The sequence below is a fragment of the Rhinolophus sinicus genome, linkage group LG03, assembly GCF_036562045.2.
Source record: "Rhinolophus sinicus isolate RSC01 linkage group LG03, ASM3656204v1, whole genome shotgun sequence".
NCBI classification, from domain to species: Eukaryota; Metazoa; Chordata; class Mammalia; order Chiroptera; family Rhinolophidae; genus Rhinolophus; species Rhinolophus sinicus.
Genome location: NC_133753.1, coordinates 112,635,872 through 112,656,309, shown reverse-complemented (window position 1 = coordinate 112,656,309; position 20,438 = coordinate 112,635,872). Strand labels below are relative to the sequence as shown.

Sequence of the window (20,438 nt, the reverse complement as noted above, 5' to 3'; positions counted from 1 at the left end):
CTTAATGAGTTCCGAGTGAATTTATTTTTTAATCTCAAATATTTTAAGATTACTGTAACCAGGGAAAGAAAACTAAATAGGTAACTGGATGTTGTCCTGAGATTATTTATGAGGTGATTTTAAGGATATAGTATGTGAGGAAAGGTAATCGTGCAGAAATCTGAATGTTACATATTCATGTAAATAATGTTAATTTTTCTAGTGAAAGGTAAGGGTTTTCAGGGCATTAATGCCTGAGGCTACTTCATCCAATTAAATGGATTGTTCCCCGCCCCCCAAGTTCGTTTTCATCAGTAGTTTCTTTAACATTTGGAAACCACAGATTTCTGGCTTGTGTCTCATCCTAATGTTACATATGGAAACCAACACATATTTTTAAGGTTCTTACAAGTTTTGTCTATTAAAATTACTCTCTCTAAACTTCTCTGAGTATCCAAATCTAGGCATTCGTATCCAAACTTGCCAGGAATGTATTCAGTTAATACTCTAAACAAAGCAGTGTATTTTGCAGTAATTCTGCTCAGCCTAGCATTTTTCTTAGCCTAGCCTGTTTTCTGTTTGCTGGCTAGTAGGTTTGACAATAACCATCCACCTCTCTGTCCTAATAATTTAGGTGCTTACACTTGTCACCTTTCTTAAAATGTTTTTATAATATAAAAAACTGCAATATTCAAATATTAGAGCGTAAAACGGGTTGAATTTGGGTTTAAGCAAATTTGATTTACACTAATGGTGAAACAAATGGGACACATCAATGATGTGCAGTACATGAAGGAGAAAATCAGCTAAGGAAATAAATATTATTTACTATGAAGTGATTATTTGCGAATAATTGTTTAGTTCAATGTATTTTCTAGTATGTTTGTCAAATGTGTGGTATATCTGCAAGTATGCTCATTTTAAAATTATTCATGATAAGAAATGATGGTTTACTCAAGACGAGGTATAAAAGGCCACCGCTGCCCGGCTTCACTCCTGCGCCCTATTTGGTCTTTGAAGGGCAGGCGGCAGGAGGGGACCTGGAGCAAGCTTCGTGCAAATCAGGCCTGCACTCGCTAGCGCCACCACCACCTCGGGGTGTTGGGACTCCTGAGGTCGCCACGTCCTGCCCTCAGAACAAGGGGGCTAGTGCGCAAGGTGGCAGGTCATGTTCATTGTGCTAGCGCTGCTGAAGGCCGCGGTAGACAGCGGTGGGATTTTCAAGCAGAGACTTCCACGCTTCCAGAAAACCCCACCACTAAACAATAATACCCCACATGTGCCTTTCAGCTGTGCAAGTGAATCTTCCAACAGCACTGAAACCATCTATAACTCATTTCCTCAATGAGTCACCACCGGGAAACCCACAGCAAAACCATCAACGACTCCAGTTTCCCCAGTCTCAAAAAATGTGACCATCACCACCTTGAAACCCATAGCAACATCTAAACACCATGGGTCTCAACAAACATGACTTCCACCACTTTAAAGTCGACACCCAAAGTAAGTGTTTCACAAAACACATGCCAGGTGTTGACATCCACGATGACTATAACCCACAACAGTTCGGTGACGTCGGTTTTTTCATCAGTAACAATCACAGCAACTATAAATTCTAAAGCAAATAAGGTATCAAAGTTTGATATTGGCAGCTTTGATGGTGGTATTGCATTACTGGAAATTGCATCTATTCTTTACATTAGCTGCAAAATGTATTATTCAAAAAGGCATTTGGTTCAGAACCACTGATGAACATGGTGCCATCTTTGAAGGAAATGGAAAGCAGAAAGGCTGATGCAACCCTATCAAATAGTTTAAGACAATGTTCTCTGGTTGAAAACAGTATAAACAGGCCATGTAACGTACAATATATATAAATATAAGGATTTCTCATGATTACTGAAGGTAAAAAAGTTTGGTTTGGATTTTTAAAGAACATTTGGAGCGTATACTTAATGCAATGGTTATACTCACTTTTAGAAAATAATATGGCAATACCAACAAGTCCTGTCCTGTTTTCTTGTGGCATCAGTCACATAGGGCCAGTAATTGCTTTTCTCTCCTTTTTTGGGGGTGGGGGGGGCCATTTTGTTTCTAACCCAAGTACTAACCTTTAAAACATATAAAATATTGATGCTTTCCAAAGAGACACTTAAACGAAAATTATGCTTAAGACCTGGTTTACTCATAAAATTCCTGCTGTGTGGCATCAGTAATTAGGATGCATCCATCTCTAAATAGCACAGAAGTTCTTTGTGTGAGCAACAAAGACTATTACACATCTTGAATGCTGTGACAAGCTGCTTTGTATGCCCAGATGGCATTGTGCCCTTCCTTCAGTAATGATGTCTTCCAGATGTATGTCTAAATATTAGGCAGAATCCAATCAATGATTTTAAAATTTCCTTGGATGATCCATTAAATAAATCAAAAACAGATAAATACAAGTTGGCAGTATATTATAGAAATAGTTTTCTATTTTTCAGAAAAATAATTTTAATTCCTCTTTTTTTGCCTCTTTATTATAATGACCAGCTTTTGATATTTCATTGTTTCTGAGCTCTACTTTTAGAATAAAATTATGTTCTCCAAGAAAAAAAAAAGGAGTTTAAACAGACATTGAAAATAGCTCTAACAACCAAGATAATGCAGTAGGTAAAAACTGTGTTTACCTTCTCTCACAACCACATCAAAATTACAACTAATCTACAAAACAACCATTATTGAGAATCGCCTAAAATCAAGCTGAACTAAAGCCTTTCAACTAAGGACGTGCAGAAGAAGCCACCTCCAGACTGATAAGGAGGGCAGAGACATGGCATCGGCTGGTCCCACACCTGTGAGTGACCATTAAAGATCGTGAGGGCTATTTCAGTTGTGAAGGTCCCCCATCCCCTAAAGGAGCGAGAGATCCCAGCCCCACCCCAGCCCAGGGTTCCAGTGCTAGGGAGAGAAGTCCACATCATTTTTGGTTGTGAAAACCAGCAAAGATTGTGACTGAGACTGAGGGAGTCTGCACTTTCAGGTGCTCCTCTTAGAGGGACTGTGCATGGACTTACCGCCAACAGACTCACTTACTCTGAGCTCCAGTGCTGGGGCAGCGCCTGGAGAGGCAGCAGGGACATATGGGGAGGAACTGAGTTGTCTGGCTTCTGACAGGGGCTGGAGCTTTCTCCTGAACAGGGGAGCTGGTGGAAGCCATTGTTTCTTTGTTGAGCCCTCCCCCTTCCTCGCCTGCGAACACAGGTGGCTGCCATTTCTGAGTCTCCACCATTAGTTTGCCATGCCCTGGTGGTTTGAGACCCCACCCCACCAAACTTTTGGGTACACGCAGGCTGCTTCCAGGGGCTTTTTCGTGGAGACCACCTGCCTTGGCTCAAGACGCAGACTTTCCTAGGGTCTCTCAAAGGTTCACGGAACCCAGACAAGCAGCATCTGGCTTGAGGGTGTCCTGTACCTCTGGCTGAGCAGCCCTAAGCCGGCACTAGCGACAGCCGGCCTTGGTTTTCAGCTTGGCTTCTCATGGGACTTCCAAGCACAGCATGTGCAGCAGCTATCTGTGGATTTCTTTCTGGCTCCTGCTGGGGGCCCCGGGTGGGGCATGGGCTGTGGCTGAGGTAGACCTACAGCAAATCCCCTCCAAGGTGGTCCTGGGGCTGGCGCCCCCAGTGACCAGATTCAAAAGGAGCTGGAGCATCACCCAGCCGCCTCCAAGTATGACACACCAAGGGGCACATTGGGCAGGCACCAGAGTCCTGCTGAGGCAGATGCTACTCTGTAAGATAAGCCCCTGCACAACAACTCTTCCACTGTAGTCAAGGCCAGTCCTCACAACCAGTGAGCCCAAGGGTCAGTCCCTCACATTGATGTGCAATTATCAACCAGGGCTCAACTACAAGAGGAGGCCACACACAACCCACACAAGGGACATACCTGGAATGCATGGCTCAGGTGACCGGAAAGACTGCCACTGAACCCCACAGCACACCTACTACATAAGGCCACTTTACTAAGACCAGAAGACATAGCAGCTCTATCTAATACATAGAAACAAGCACAGGGAGGCAGCCAAAAGGGAGACAAAGAACATATCCCAAATAAAAGAACAGAACAAAGCTCCAGAAAAAGAACTAAGCGAAATGGAGATAAGCAATCTACTAGACGCAGAGTTCCAAACACTGGTTATAAGAATACTCAGTGCTCTCAGGGAGAACTTCAACAGAGAGATAGGAAGCATAAAAATGAAGATGGAAACCATAAAAAAGAACCAGTCAGAAATAAAGGATGCAATAATGGAAACAAAGAATATATTACAGGGAATCAACAGTAGATTAGATGAAGCAGAGTATCCAACCAGTGATGTAGAAGGTAAAGTAGCAGAAAACACCCAACCAAACAGCAAAAAGAAAAAAAAATCAAAAAAATTGAGATGAGTTTTATGGGCCTCCGGGACAACATCAAACGTACCAACATTCACATCATAGGGGTCCAGAAGGAGAAGAGAGAGAAAGCAAGGAATTGAAAACCTACTTGAAGAAATAATGACAGAAAACTTCCCTAACCTGGTGAAGGAAATGGACATACAAGCCAGGAAACACAGAGAGTCCCAAACAAGATAAACCCAAAGAGGCCAACACCAAGACACATCATAATTAAAATTCCAAAAGTTAAATACAAAGAGAGAATCCTTTTAAAAAAAATTGTATTGGGGAGTATTGGGGAAGTGTGTTTCTCCAGGGCCCATCAGCTCCAAGTCTTGTCCTTCAATCTAGTTGTGGAGGGCACAGCTCAACTCCAAGTCCCATTGCCGTTTTCAATCCTTAGTTGCAGAGGGTGCAGCCCACCATTCCATGTGGGAATTGAACTGGCAACCTTGTTGAGAGCTCATGCTCTAACCAATGAGCCATCTGGCCACCCCCAAAGAGAGAATCTTAAAAGCAGCAAGAGAAAAGCTGTTAGTTACCTACAAGGGAGCCCCCATAAGACTGGCAGCTGATTTCTCAACAGAAACTTTGCAGGCAAGAAGGGAGTGGCAGGAAACATTCCAAGTGATGAAAAACAACACACAACCAAGGTTGCTCTACCCAGCAAGATTATCATTTAGAATTGAAGGACAGATAAAGAGCTTCCCAGACAAGAAAAATCTGAAGGAGTTCATCACCACCAAACCAGTATTACAAGGAATCTTAGAGGGACTTCTTTAAGATGGGAGGGGGGTTAAGGATGGGTGAAATGGAAAGGGATTAAGAAGAACAGATTGGTTGTTATACAGTAATCACGGGGATGTAGGGTATAGCATCAGGATTATAGTCAACAATATTGTAATAACTAGGTATGGTGCCAGATGGGTACTAGATCTATTGGGGTGATAGATGGGAATGGGGTTGGGGGCAGGGTGAAAAGGTGAAGGCATTAAGAAATACAAATTGGTAGTTAATACAGTATGAGGAATATAATCAACAATGTTGTAAAGATCATGTAAGGTACCCGATGGGCAGTGGACTTATCAGGGGAATCACTTCATAGACTGTGTAGATGCCTGACCACTGTGCTATACACCTGAAGCTGAAGTAGAATAATATCGAATGTCAACTGTAACTAAATATATAGGCATATGTAGTCACGGGATGTGGAGTACAACATAGGGAAGACAGTCGGTGGTATTGCAACAGCTATATAAGATGTCAGAGAGATAGTAGCTTGGGGGGTGGGTTACCACTTTATGAGGGGTTTAAATGTCTAATTATTACATTGCTTTGTACACTTGAAACTAATAAAAAGTAAATTAAATTAAAACGGAAAAAATAGCTCTAACAGTTGCATTTTTAATCAACTGCTAATTGGTTGCTATGAAGTTAGCAAAACATTGTTACATCTGAGGCAGAAATGTCATCATAATTAGAGTAGTGGGTTAGTCAAGTTCTAGATGAGAATCACTGTCACTCCTGGCAACGATGGCTTCAGGAAAAGACACTTGTCCTATCTTACCTAAACTGGCCGACAACTGTCCTGATGAGAATTCATATAAGCCTGCTAATAAGTGAGGACTTACAGGTTTTGGGGTTTTGTTTTTGTTTTTGCAACCTGGGACCTACACAGATGAGAACGATAATTTTGTACTTCCTTTTTGGCATCCATATAGAAAGCTTTATGTTCCAGTGGGAAATAATGTGTATACAGGCAAAGCAAGTCTGACCTGCGTGTAGAACATGTACTAAATTCAGAAGCTAAATTAATTACTGTTATTTTGTGACTGGCCAGAGATTCCTTTAGGCCTGAGTCAAAACATGGTGCTCTGTCTTCTCCCTTAAAATGAGGTGAAAATGAACATGGTGAGCAAATTGTAAAGGACAGGCAGCAGTTGGAGGTACAGATACCCAGTCCTGACTCTTGATCTTGGTGATACTTAGGGAAATCCTAAGTGGGTCCATTATCTCTTAGGTGAGCCTCACACAGTGGCTCAGCTCTCTGTCCTGCAGCTGTGGGGTCCAAACATCACGGACAGGACACAAGTGCCTCCGTGCCCTAGAGTGATGCTAAAATGATTGTATTTAACTCACAAGATATCCTCTTTTCTTGATTTCCTAATCTTTAGGTGTAATGAGGTTCATTTGCCACGGTTTTCATTAAAGCAAGGGATGCTCCCAAGACGTTATGTTATGCCTTGGAAAGAAAGCATGATATTCAGGAATGTAAATCTGAAGGTATTTTCCTATAAATGTTCATAATAAAAACCCTGTGCTATTTAATATATCTATGCATAGACATACATAACTATGCAAAAGCTATTTTTAAATGTATTTCGTATTTGTTCCAGCTTTATTGAGGAATAATGGACAAACATAACTGTATATATTTGAAGTGTACAATGTAAGGATTTGATATACATTGTGGAATGATTACCAAGATCATGATAATTAACACATCCAACCCCTCACAGAGTTAACTTTCTTTTCTTTTGGTGAGAACGCTTAAGATCTATTCTCAGCAGCTTTCAAGTATACAGTGCCGTATTATTAATTGTAGTCACCATACTGAACAGACCCTCAGAACTTACTCCTTTTAACTGAAAGTTTGTACACTTTTACCTATATCTCCTCATTTCTCCCTCCTCTCAGGCCCTGACAAATACCTGACAAAAACTATTTGATGCATTTTCAAAGAAACTTGTAAACAAAAGTTAAATAGCAACATCTAGTCAAATAACCCAATTACAAACTTAAGAGTTGATACACTGAAAGATTTCAGAACTCTGTCTCCCTTTTTCTTCACATACTGCCACTTACAGTTAAGAAGCCCATCAGAAGGAGGGACCATTAATATTAAAGCTACAGTACAGAGCATGTATTTTTAAAGTTGTACTGCATATTCAGGGTTGAGAGCTATGGGAACAGTTTGGCTAGATTTACAGATAAGACTCGTTGCCCATTCAATACTCCTGTTCAGTCAGTAGTTTCAAAACATTTTCCAAATTCAGATTGGCAATTCACCTGTGAAAAGGTAAGTTTTTTCTTTAAAGGAGAATATACTGTAGTCATCAGACTACAAGAGGAGATTTTAAGTTAGGATTTCTACAAAGAAATGTGTATAACTAATTTGCAACTTTCTAATAGATAAGCAATTAATGTTGAATGAGAATGTACTTAGCCAAGGCAGAGATGACTTTACAAAATACGAGCATTATATGATATAAAAATATATCATGAAAATGTGGCTCAATTATTCTTATAAAATGCACACATACAATGTAATAAATGAAGCCGCCATTTGCCCTGAGATGATTATTTTATATGTATTTTTATGTAATATTTTGATAAGAAAGATAAAACAGGAAATCAAAACTCAAATAACAGACTTAAACATCAAATTTATATGGTTATTAAGACTTTCTACAATCATAATATAGGGCTGTATTTTGTGTAATTTAGTGGCTTATGAAATAATTTTCAATGTCCTGAGTAGCTTTAGCATGGTAACAATATTAGTACTGATTTTATCTTCTTCATGTATTAGAACTACATGATGTAGACTTTGAGTTGCAGTCAATAATTAAAAACTATTTCCAATACATCAAAACATTCTTTATTCTTGAACTCACTCTTTAGAACTATAATTCAGCATAATGTTACATAGCTATTTCACTTTTACAATTTAGATGACAATGTTCCTAATAATTTTTTAAATGTAATTCATGACTGGTGTATAGAACATTCTACCTTACAGAGTAAAAATGAAAATTAAATGAGAATTAAATGAAGTGAAGTTACAGAGTAAATGCTAGCTATGCTTTCCTTCCTTCTACTTACTTTCACCCTTTTCCCCATAGGAAATGATATAACTGTTTAACAACATAAAAATGAGAAGATGGGGCTGCCTCCCAAGACCAGACCAGAATGCTATTCAGTAGCATCGGAGAATCAGAAATAGATGTATACTTAAGACAATAACTTCAAGTAGCTGTTATTAATCCAGCCATAGTTGCAATAGCGGCAGCATACTTTATATCTATTTAATACTCAGTGGTGGCAAAATATTTTTTCATATATAATATTTTATTAAAAACTCAAAGAATCCTTTAATAATTTCTATTTTATATTTGAGAAAACTGACTCTCCTAGGGGTAAATGACTTGTACAAGGTCACATAAGTAGTGAAATTCAAGTTCAACAACCTGACTCCAAGTTTATCTTTATCATCTGTAGTGCATGCACACCACTCTTCCTGGTGGTCGGAAGACACCAGCTAGAGAGTGTTGCTTTTTAAAAAGGATGTTGCTCTGTTCACTAGACCTTACTTCTTGATAGGGACAGTTAGCAAAACTATTGGACAACTTTCATCTTAATCTAATAAAGTGATATTTGGGGTGATATACAGCCCATTTTTCTTTTCTCTCTTAGCATGCAGAAGCATGTGGAATCTATGCTGGCCCTTTAGAAGACTCTCTGTTTTTGAATCACAGTGAAAGACTTTGCCATGGGGAAGATCGTCAAGTAGTAGCAAAGAAAGGCCCACCAGAAATAAAAATTGCAGATATACCTTTGCATTCACCTCTCTCCAGATACCAGAGCACGGTGATTTCCCATGGCTGCAGGAGGCGACAGGTTTGATGAAAGAAGAATAAAGTGATAAAACATTTTAATCTCTTCTGTCTCTCTCTTCCCCACCCCATAAATGTTTAAGTTCATTGTGCATTTATAATTCACCTACAAGTTCAATTAAAAGGCTATAAGTCAATCGCATACTTTATACGTTATAAAAGCTTTAGAAAGCAAATAGGCTCAGAACAGCTGCGATGAAGTGGGGGAGCAAGGAAAACTGTCTCACTGAGATTTATTTCACACCAAAAGTTAGGAAATAGCAGACTGATCCAGTCCTACCACCAAACCCCACCACACTTCTCTACCTTTCTCTCCTCCTCACTCCATCTTTATTATTCATCCCCTCCAAAACTCTGTGTCAGATGAGCCAAACTGAAACAGAGTTGCAGGATGTGGAATTATTTTTGCTACTTTTCTGACTGCCCCAACCTACCAGGTTGTCCACCCTACCAACACATACACACACACACAGACACACAGACACACAGACACACACACACACACACACACTCCCCTAAGGCTCTGGACACTGGTAGCTAAACAAAATGGTAATTAGAAGCGTTTGGCAGACAACCCTATGATACATCATACAATTTTAGCAGAGATGTACTTTCTGTGTGGTTCAGTGTATCCAAGTATCAATTTCTTATAGCAAAGAATTTATTCATATAATTTAAAAACATTAAATTGATCATATGCAAAATGGCACACTACTGTGGAAGACAGTATAGAGGTTCCTCAACCATTAAACAGAGAATCACCTTATGATCCAGCAATTCCACTTCTTGGTATGTGCCCCAAAGAAATGAAAGCAGAGACTCTAACAGATATTCGTACAGCAGTGTTCATACCAGCATATTCACAAATAGCCAAAAGGTGAAAACAATTCAAATGTCCATCAACAAATGAATGGATAAACAATGTGGTATATTCATGCAATGAAATAGCCATTAAATGGAATGAAGTTCTGACATATTCTACAACATGGAAGAACCTTGAAAACATATACTAAGTGAATAAGCCATACACAAAATGACAAATATGGTATGATTCCATTTATGTGAGATCCTTGAATAGTCAAATTCCTAGAGAAAGAAAGTAGAATAGTAGTTACCAAGGGCTGCATAGTAGGGAAAAAAGGGAAGTTATGTTTTAATGGGTAAAGAGTTTCAGTTTGACATGATGAAAATGTTCTGGAGGTGGATGGTTGAACAAGGTGAATGTACTTACTGCCACTTAATTGTACACTCGAAAAAGGTTAAGATGGTAAATTTCATGTTATATACATTTTACCACAATTAAAAGGCTATAATATAAGTCAATCGCATAAGTCAGGCTATAAGTCAATTGCATGCTTTATACGTTATAAAAGCTTTAGAAAGGAAATATGCTCAGAACAGCTGCAATGAAGTGGGGGAGCAAGGAAAACTGCATAGAAGGTCAAAGCTATGCTTCATCTAGCCAAGTGCTCATATCTGATAATAGCACTAAGGAAACTATTATAAAAAAAGATACAGATGTCCATATAACATCAACTTAAAGATCAGTAAATAAAGTGTAAATAGTAAAAACTGTATATATAGGATGTGAAAAATGATTAAAGAAGACTAGGTGATACCAAAAAACTTCATTAAGTCGACAGTCTCCATTCGGAGAACTATAAAATGGAGTGGAAGGCAAGAAGCTTTTATAGGATAAAGAATAAGAAACAAGAAAGTATGTATTGAGCCCAGAGTTGGTGTGGTGTTTGGGGATTAACTGGATATACTGCATTTCTGGTTAAGCAAAGCATTTACAGGGGGATGAAAGTTATCTAAGTTTTGGTGTGCTGATGTGGCACCCCGGGCAGGAGTGTCTCCATCTGAGCCTAGAGATTTATTTCACTAGTGTTCTATTATTGAAAGTGTGGACGAAAAAAGGAACACATACTAAACCTGACAAGCTCAGGAAAGGCCCACATGGCACACCCTCCAAACTCAGAGACCGAAAGTAACCACGTATGATGGTCTGAACATAAAAACTCCTAACCAAAAGCAGATCATGACAGGTAGTCACATCCTAGCCTGTAGCTTCCTTGACAAAGGTGAGTCTTTACCTTAAGTGAGCCTATCTATTGTCTTTGTGCCTCTAAGATAACATACCTTTGAAATATTGAAATAATCTTTTCCAGATCCCTCAAGGCACAATCACAGAACCTCTCATTGTTATCACGTTGCCTGCATACCACCTCTATATACAGTAAATGTTAACTATCCTGTGCCCACCAATGTAAAAAAGGTATTTCTCTCAATTTTGCTTCAATCCAATCCCAGAGATTTCTCACTTTGCATTCTCCCACCCCCTTAATTAACCACCAATGAATTTCATGTAACCCTACTTATGCCTCCTCCTTTGATTCTAATGTACGTATAAAATAAGCTGCAAAACTGTCATTCTCTGGAGCACTTTTTCAACCTGTTGAGATTTTTGCTTCCTGGCAATTGTCAGTTTGGTTCAAATAAACTCATAAAAATTCTTTACAGGCTTGTATGTTCCTTATGTCAACAAAAGTAAGGTATTGAAGTCACTATTATTGTTGAATTGTCTTTCTCCCTTCATTTCTGTTAGTTTTTGTTTCATGTATTTCGGTGTTCTGGTATTAGGTGCATATACTGGGGGTGCCAAAAATATGTATACAAGTAGACACTTTGGTCAACGTTGCTCAGGCAGTAGTTCACCATAATCAGAAGTGTCTGGACGCTAAGGGTAACCACTTTGAGAACCTCTTGTAATTGCAGAAGTCAAATGTGACTTGTATTCATCTTTTGTTATCGGTATATATTGAGTATTACAATTTTAATACAGTTTTTTTCCTTTCTTAAAATGTGTATACACTTTTTGGCACCCTCTGTATATAATTGTTATATATTCCTGATGGACTAACCCTTTTATCATTTTTTTTATTATTATTTTTTTGAAGTTGAACTGGCAACCTTGTGGTTGAGAGGATGAGCTCCAACCAACTGAGCCATCCGGGAAGCAGCTCAGCTCAAGGTGCCGTGTTCAATCTTAGTTGCAGGGGGCGGAGCCCACCATCCCTTGTGGGACTGGAGAAGTTGAACCAGTAACCTTGTGTTTGAGAGCCCACTGGCCCATGTGGGAATTGAACCGGCAGCCTTCGGAGTTAGGAGCATGGAGCTCTAACCGCCTGAGCCACCGGGCCAGCCCATCTTTTATCATTTTTAAATGTCTCCCTTTAGCTTTGGTAACTTTTTTTTTGTTTTAAAGTGTATTTTGCCTGATATTAGTATAGCCACTCTATCTTTCTTGTGGTTATCACTTGCACGATATATGTTCTTCAACTTTTTCACTTTCAATCTATTTGAATCTTTTTAATCTAAAATATGTCTCTTGTAGAGAGCATATCACTGGAACTTGTTTTTCATCCAGTCTGATAATCTCTGCCTTTTGATTGGATTGTTTAATCCATTTATGTGTAATGTTAATGTTGACATAATTGGATTTATGAGGTTTGATCAAACAATACAGTGAATGTTTAAATAAAAAATTATTACAGTAAAAGATACATTGCATTAATCCCTCAAAATACTACCCCTCGCTTCGAACACACTTATCCCATCATTCTTGCCACTTTCTGAAGCGGCTCTGAAAGTCCTCTTTTGTGAATGTCTTAAAATGTGTTGCTGCCTCAATGTCCTGAATCAGTTCAAAACGTTTACCTTTCATGGTCATTTTGACTTTGGGGAAGAGCCAGAAGTCACATGGTGCCAGGTCTGGTGAATAAGATAGATGAGGACACACCACCTTATTTTGTAATGTTTTCATTTGACAGAAATTGCAGTACCAGAAGCAATGTGTGCCACAGAGTCTTTCTGTTGTGATCTCAAAATATGGTGAATGCTGCTGCCGAGTGCCATCCAAGGGAAAGGCAGGGAACTTCAATATGGGAAGTGGCACGGTGAACCTTAGTAACAATGTGTGACAAGTTTCAACAGGGTGTGAGCTACGGTTGAGAGAAGGTGTGTTTTAAAGTGTGCCGTAAATCATCCTCCATCATGACAACGCTCCATGTCACACATCACTTCTGGTACAGCAATTTCTGTCAAATAAAAACATTACAGTGTGTCCTCATCCACCATATTCACCAGATCTGGCACCATGCGACTTCTGGCTCTTCCCCAAAGTCAAAATGACCATGAAAGGTAAATGCTTTGAATCGATTCAGGACATTGAGGCAGCCACGATAGTGCAACTAAAGACACACAAAAGAGGGCTTCCAGAACTGCTTCAAAAAGTGGCAAGAATGATGGGGTAATTGTGTTTGAAGTGAGAGTGAGTATTGTGAGGGGGATTAATGGCAATGTGTCTTTTACTGTAATATATTTTTTTTAATTTAAACACCTTGTATAATTATCACTAATTTTTCTGGGGAGCGAGTCTGCAGAGGTCCTCACATTGACATGCTGGAAATGGAACTCTAGCCTTAGGCTTTTACAAATAGTTCTAAGAAATCCTGTGGTCTTTTTGATCCAAGTTCTCTAGAAAACATAAGGTCCAATCAGAAGATTTTAGAAGAGATAATAGAATAATTCTGTCTCCTCATTAGACAAGTATTGGAACTGCATTAAAAAGCATGTGAGGAAGAAAAACAGGAGAATATAAGTTATATAATTATGTCATTCTGCCCCTTAATTCAGTCCAGGCTTGAGAAATAGAGTTCTTTTATACATCTAATTTAAGAAATAAAAAGCAAGTATTTCTGAATTTCTAAAAGCTATTTAGGATAATTCGAAGATTTTTACTTCCAGAGGGTTAATATACTTATTGCAGTGATCACACCATAAGGAATATAAATATCAACTCTCTATGTTGTATACCTGAAACTATATATAATATAATATTGTATGTCAACTATAATTTTATAAAAGGTCTTTATTTCCTATAATCCCCTGATACTACCTTACCTCTAAAACAGATTTGAGACAATCAACCCACTTGTCCTCAAGAGTAAGCATTGACAGGACTCTATTATTGTTAAGTATGTGTCCGTTATTTTTCTCTTCCGGTGAAAACAAAGGCAAATTTGGCTGGTAATGGGATAATTTTCAGCAAAGTCTTCAAGTTATAATTTAAGATACTTCTTTGGGTTTATACTACTCAACTAGAATTTAAAATCCCAGGTGACACTTGAAGCCCAACTTCACAGAAAAGAGGAATGGGAATAATGCAGGGCATCAAAAAGAGGTTAAACTCTTTATGAAGAGGTGCCTTGAACTCCAGAAGTTCATGTGAGTAGGGTCTTTAAACATCTCTAGGAATAAATTGAAAAAAATCTTGAACAGAAGAATTGAACAAAGCAATGTACAGTGCTTGGTTCTTCCAATTGTGTTCACCATTCTGTGAGGTCTGACTCAATGACAGCATTATCGCTCTATCATATCAATTATTCTATCCTTCTATTTAATTTTCCCTAAGTTTCTGTGACCCCCCCCAAGTTACTTCCCAGTAAGTAATCCTCTTTCATATTGTTCCTCATCTAATTGCACTCTCCTAAATGTAAATTCTAATTAATGTGTAGCTTTGGCCTCCTCGTCTGAAAGCTTAACTCTTCCACCCACCGTGGGTTACTTCAAGACTATAAATTTCCTTGCAAGAGAGCAGAATATTGTGCTGCATCTTAATCTAGGTGTGTTAGTCCCAGTGATTGTGAAATCTCTAGGATTTCCAAGGTCAAAAATGCCAATGGATATATTTTTTTATATGGAGAACACTGATGTTCATATTTGACCATTGCTAATTCACTCCTTGGCAAGCAGAGGGGCCAGCGAGAGCAGATGCATAGGTGTACCCCACACAGGGCAGTGCTGTAGAGGTGAGCAGTGGCTGGAATGCAGCCAGCACTCCATCACCAAGCCGGGTGCATCTCGGTGCATTAACTGGGGCCCTGGCGATATGGGGACCAGTATAAAGGTATTCACCGAAATTTCTCTGGCTTTTAAATGATTTACCTTTAGAAGCCTGGCTATCGGGCTTCTTTTTCTTCCTTTAAGAATGTGAGAAAATATGTGTGATAGTACACATTGAAAAAGTCAGGATTTACCCAGTCTTACAGATAAGAAGAATGTATATGACCAGAAAACAATGATGGAAGACATTGCATCAAAATGCTTACAATATTATTTCTGGATGGTGGTGTTGTGAATGAGTCCTATTTACACCCTGTACCTTTATAAATTATCTATAGCAAATACATATGTTATCATCAGGAAAGAAGAAACACTTATGCTTTTGTACATGTTGCTCCCATGTGTGGAATGAACTCCCCTCTCTGTTCTGCTTGTCAGTTTCAAATCCAATGCAAATCAGTTTCAACTCTTCGGTGAAACCTATTTTGTATTCTATTTTCTCCATCCTAACTTTTTCCAAGTTGGTTCTCTGCCTAAAACTTCAGCCTCTTGACCAGAAGAGGTCTCTGTTGTATCGCCCAAGAAAAACAAATAAACAAAAACACTTTTTAAAAAACGTTTTGTTTGCTCTTTTTTAATAAAGGGTAACTTTGTCTTTACCTGTTAGAAATATTGTGATAGTACAGAAGCAAGAGGTTACAAATTCTTCAATGCCTGTGTAACTAACAAATTTTCAAATAGAGCATTTTGCCAACAAAGGGGAGCTTAAATCCTTTGGACTATCCTCATTAGTTCCTAGCCCCAGACGGATTTTATCTGATATGTAAAAATTTGAAAATGAAAAAGAGGAAACAAGGGAGAACACATTTAGGGACAAATTAAAAACCACCAATAAAGTGCTTCAGGGAGCATGGACTTGAGAGTTAGGCTGACCTGGTTTCAAACACTGATGCCACTATTTACTGTGGCTTCAAGCAAGCTCATATACCATATACCTCTCCCTCAGTTTCTCACCTGGAAAACAGAGCTACTGATAGCTAGTTCATAGAGTTGTTGTAAATATTCTATTAAATAAGATACAAAGGGCTCAGCATGACACTAAATACAATGTACATATTATTATTATTAGGCCTGTGGATAGGCATATATGGATTGGGTTGCCAGTTAAATTTTAGCCATACCATGGCTTAGTTGCAAAGTAGCTTTTTCCAAGTGGAAGAATGCAGGAATTCAGTGAATGCGGGAAATAGTAAGTCCCCCCAAAACAGGAAGAGGAACCTTTCTCATCCACCATGTTGGCTTCAAATATCACCACTAAGAGAAAACCAAAAATTCACATCTCTAATCTCTTTTCCAGACTAGGCTAGAATTTGTACTCTAAGCTACATTGTTTCAAATAATTGTCTCACCAAGAATCTCATATTCCTCAGATGAGCTCCTCATCTTCCCCACTCTTTTCTTCTGTTCAGACTGGGTCTTTTCTCCTGACTACCTTTCCTCAAAGTTATCTAATATTGATTAAATACTGTCAACTAATAATGTTCCCCTGTTCTCAGTTCTCTGGGTCTCAGAAATCACTTTAGACTCCTTATGCTGCCCCTTATCACCCAAAGCCATTCAATCACCTTGTAGGTAGATGATGGTACCTTCAATAGCTATCTCTTTTCATTCTCTGTGAGGAGCTACTCCACCTGAACCCAAGTTTCTTACAATAACCTCTTAATTTGTTCCCTGCCCGCTCTCACCTTTCTGATAAATACGTAGGGACAGCTCAGTCAACCCTGCATACTGATACTAATCTGGCTAAATCCCCTGTGATCCCCTCATCCTCCTGCTCAAAAATCATTCATGAAAAATTCTAGAGATGGATGGCAGTGATGGCTGCACAATAACGTGAATGTACTTAATGCCACTGATCTATACACTTAAAAAGGGTTAAAATGGTTAAGTTTTATATTACATATATTTTAACACACACACAAAACCCATTAATGAAGCAAATACCCAGAACATAATGTTATATAGTGGTACCTCGGTTTTCGAATGTAATTCGCTCTGGAAGACCGTTCAAGTTCTGAAACATTCGAAAACAACCAACAGCTAGGCCTCAGGATCTTGCACTCAGCGGAAGCCACATGACATGTCTGACTTCCAAGGCGTGTTCAAAAACAAGCATTTACTTCCAGGTTTACTGCGTTCGTAAACCGAAATGTTCATCAACCGAGACATTCGAAACCCGGGGTACTGCTGTATAAAGATTATTGCCACCTAAGCTCAGTCAATCTTCATCAGTACAGTGTCTGGCATTCTGGAGAGTGAAAGTACGGACAAATGGTTGTCTTACTGTCCATGACACAAGGCCCACCATCGCACACACTTGCACTCACACTTTCGCTGAGGCTGTTTTCCTCCCAAGTTGCTGGACATAGCCATTCTTTGTCCCGGACTTAGCCTTCCTTTCCCCTCCAACCAATTTAATATAACCATATACTGACATATCCTTTCAAAGCCCTGCTCAACTGTATTTTGTCTGTGAGGACTTCACTCTGATATCTCCCATGTTGGACGTAATCCCCCTTTCCGTGGGCTTCAATGGCACTCGATATCGCTATTCTGCCTGTAGAAATCTGAAGGACTGAGACTATTCCTTAATCCTCCTGGTAGTTCCCCTCGTTTTTGCACGGAGCCGACCTGCAAGGAACGTTTACTGAATGACTGCAGTGAAAGACAGGAAGAGGAGCTGGAAAGCATATCTGGGACCACTGCAGAGCTCTGCGCCACACCTGACTCTAAAACTCAACCCCCCCCCCCCACCTGACTACACAAGTATTCAAAGGGTTTTGTGTGCTTTGGTGTAACACATTTTATGTTGCTGAGTTTGGGAAATACTCTTTTTCTTGTTTTCTTCATTTTATTAACCAACAAATTTCAAATTATGGAATTTTGTGTTGATTGTGGGATCCAAATGTAACAGGTTCACAATCAATCTCCTTTAGATTCCCATAACAACCTGCAGGAGAGGAACAGTCCGTATCTTTAATTCCACTTGTTTATTCCAGCTTTTTTATGTCCCAAGTTATGTTGGGACATAATTTGAAAAATAATGAATTAATCTTGATAAAATTGTACATGTTTATGCACCATTATCTTCTGAATGAACTATTGCTCAGCAATATCTTACCTTCCAGGAAAGTAACCTTAGAAGAATGCGGAGTTGCCCATGATATAACTTTGCCTCTAGCATTGTCAGAAGTTAATATTATTTCCATTATAAAGATGTAACTTCATTGTAAATGATTTGTCTGGATTAACAGTGGACTCTGGACTTAGCCAGAAGGGAAAAGAAGGCCATTTTTTTACATTGGAAAAAAATTTAACTCTTAAACAAGAAAACAAACACACACACACACACACACAAAGAGCTTTGTCTGCATCTGAAGACAGGGCCCCTCGTCTAATATAAATGTAAATTCTTTATTTTAGGAAATAGCATTCTTCTCCACAAAGATCTTAAAATATTCCAGTCAATTATCACACTTGCAGTCTGTGGGTCATTAAAAATATGGATCGATTACAAGTGAAGTGGACTTGCTTTAAGCTTTAATGACTGGAGAATATGGGACACGTTGGTCACTGAATATATATGAATAGCAGTGAGACTACGTGCGGTTGGTGTCTTTTATTCATGCTCTCACATTCATGCATACACTCCTGTTCTTGTTCATCAAACATTTATTGAGCATATATTAGGTGCCAGATGCTTAATTTGGGGGGAGGGCTAATGTTTACAGTTTATTTCTATTAGAAATTTTGGTCTGTAGTGGTTCTCAAAATTTAGTGTACATCAGAATCACCTAGAAATTTTATTAAAATAGACTTACAGGCCCCACTTCCAGAGATTCTGATTCAGTAGGTCTGGGATAAGGCCAAAGTATTTACACTTTTAACAAGCTTCCAGGTGAGGCTTATGTGTGGCCCACACTCTACGTAGCACTGCATAAACTATGTAGGAAGTGCTGCTATGCAAGAACCCCACTCTATACAGCACTTCCTTAAACACAATAGTTTGTCCAAAGGTAATCCAAGCCACAGACCACATAGCTGATACAGATTGAACCTGATCACAGGTGAATGGTTTTCACTCCCTGTATGTAGCGTTGATACTACTGCTCTTTCACTAGTTCAGGCAGTTTATCAGTGTCCGTTCTGACTGATGGGTGTTAGTGCTATAAAATATGTTAGTCACTGTGATTACCAACCCTTCCTAAAAGCATTCAGATCTATCTTTTGAAAACAGAATGAGCTAGAAATTGAGAAAAGGACCATTCTCCATCAACAAATACAGAGTGCATATTCTTCAGAGTTGGATCGAAGTCTAGTCACGGAGAGTATGTTCTGGGGCAAAACCGACTCCTCTGATATAAAGAACTTGAAATCAGCAAAAATGGCTTAAGCTGGATGCAAAAGCACTAACCAAGATTGAAATGTTGGATTTCATCATAATTAAAAACTTGTTTTCATCGTAAGAGTCCATCAAGAGAGCAGACAAGAAGAGAGCCACAGATTGACAGAAGACACGTAAATCTAAAGACTTCCATTCAGAATATACAAAGAACCCCTTCAAATCGATGAGGAAAAGACGAGTGTAGGGGAGGAAAGTTTTAACTTTTTTATCTGCCCTTCTAGGTTCTTCTGGGGCTGTGTATATTTGACAAAAGACAGATGAACAAGAGAAAACAAAGAAGTTTATTAATACGTGCATCATGAATACAAATGGGAGTATCCAGTGATGAGTAACTCAAAAGGGTGGTGAGAACTTGGGCTAACATATCATCTTAACAAAAGAACAATAATTCTGTAGAGAATTGACAAGACGAAAAGGACTTTGACCTTCTAGAGGTTGCAAATTGGAAGCTTCTAGACAAAGGCAAACATATGGAGAAAATAATGGTAGATAAGGGTTAGTTTAAGCAAAGTTTGTTATGTAGATTCCTTTGGGCTGGCTGATAAAGGTCTAGTGTTGTTTCTGGTGATTAATTTCTGTCCTTCGTAGTAGAGAGGGAAGATGGAGATAACTTTACAAATTTATATCCTGCTTGTAGGTAAGTTGTGGGAAGGCAGAGAGGTTTTCTCTACCTGCTGCTTCTCAATTGCCTTTAGCTCAAAATAATCTATATGCCAAAGTGGCATTTTCGGGGAGCATATTTTGCTACCCATCATCAGCAATCCATTTAAAAAACTGGACAAAAGACAAATGGTATTAAACAAAAGAGAGTCCTCTCTGCTATCTGGTAGTGTGAGGAGAAAGTGTGCCTGTTTATTCTCTCTATAGTCAGGGGTGTGGTCCATCTTGGGCAAATCTCTCTCTCTCTCTCTCTCTCTCTCTCTCTCTCTCTATCTCTCTCTCTCACACACACACACACACCTCAAGGACAGATGAGTGATAATTCTCAGA

General features: G+C 38.9%; 1 protein-coding gene across 1 annotated transcript; it reads left to right on the top strand.

Moving 5' to 3' along the window:
• The first annotated feature begins 5,933 nt into the window (after positions 1-5,933).
• SPMIP10 (sperm microtubule inner protein 10) lies at positions 5,934-11,605 on the top strand. The gene is made up of 3 exons (XM_019732379.2): positions 5,934-6,019; positions 6,575-6,683; positions 8,877-11,605. Exons 1-3 carry the CDS (start codon positions 5,934-5,936, stop codon positions 9,084-9,086), a joined length of 405 nt encoding a protein of 134 aa, XP_019587938.2. The 3' UTR covers positions 9,087-11,605.
• Positions 11,606-20,438: the final 8,833 nt, after the last annotated feature.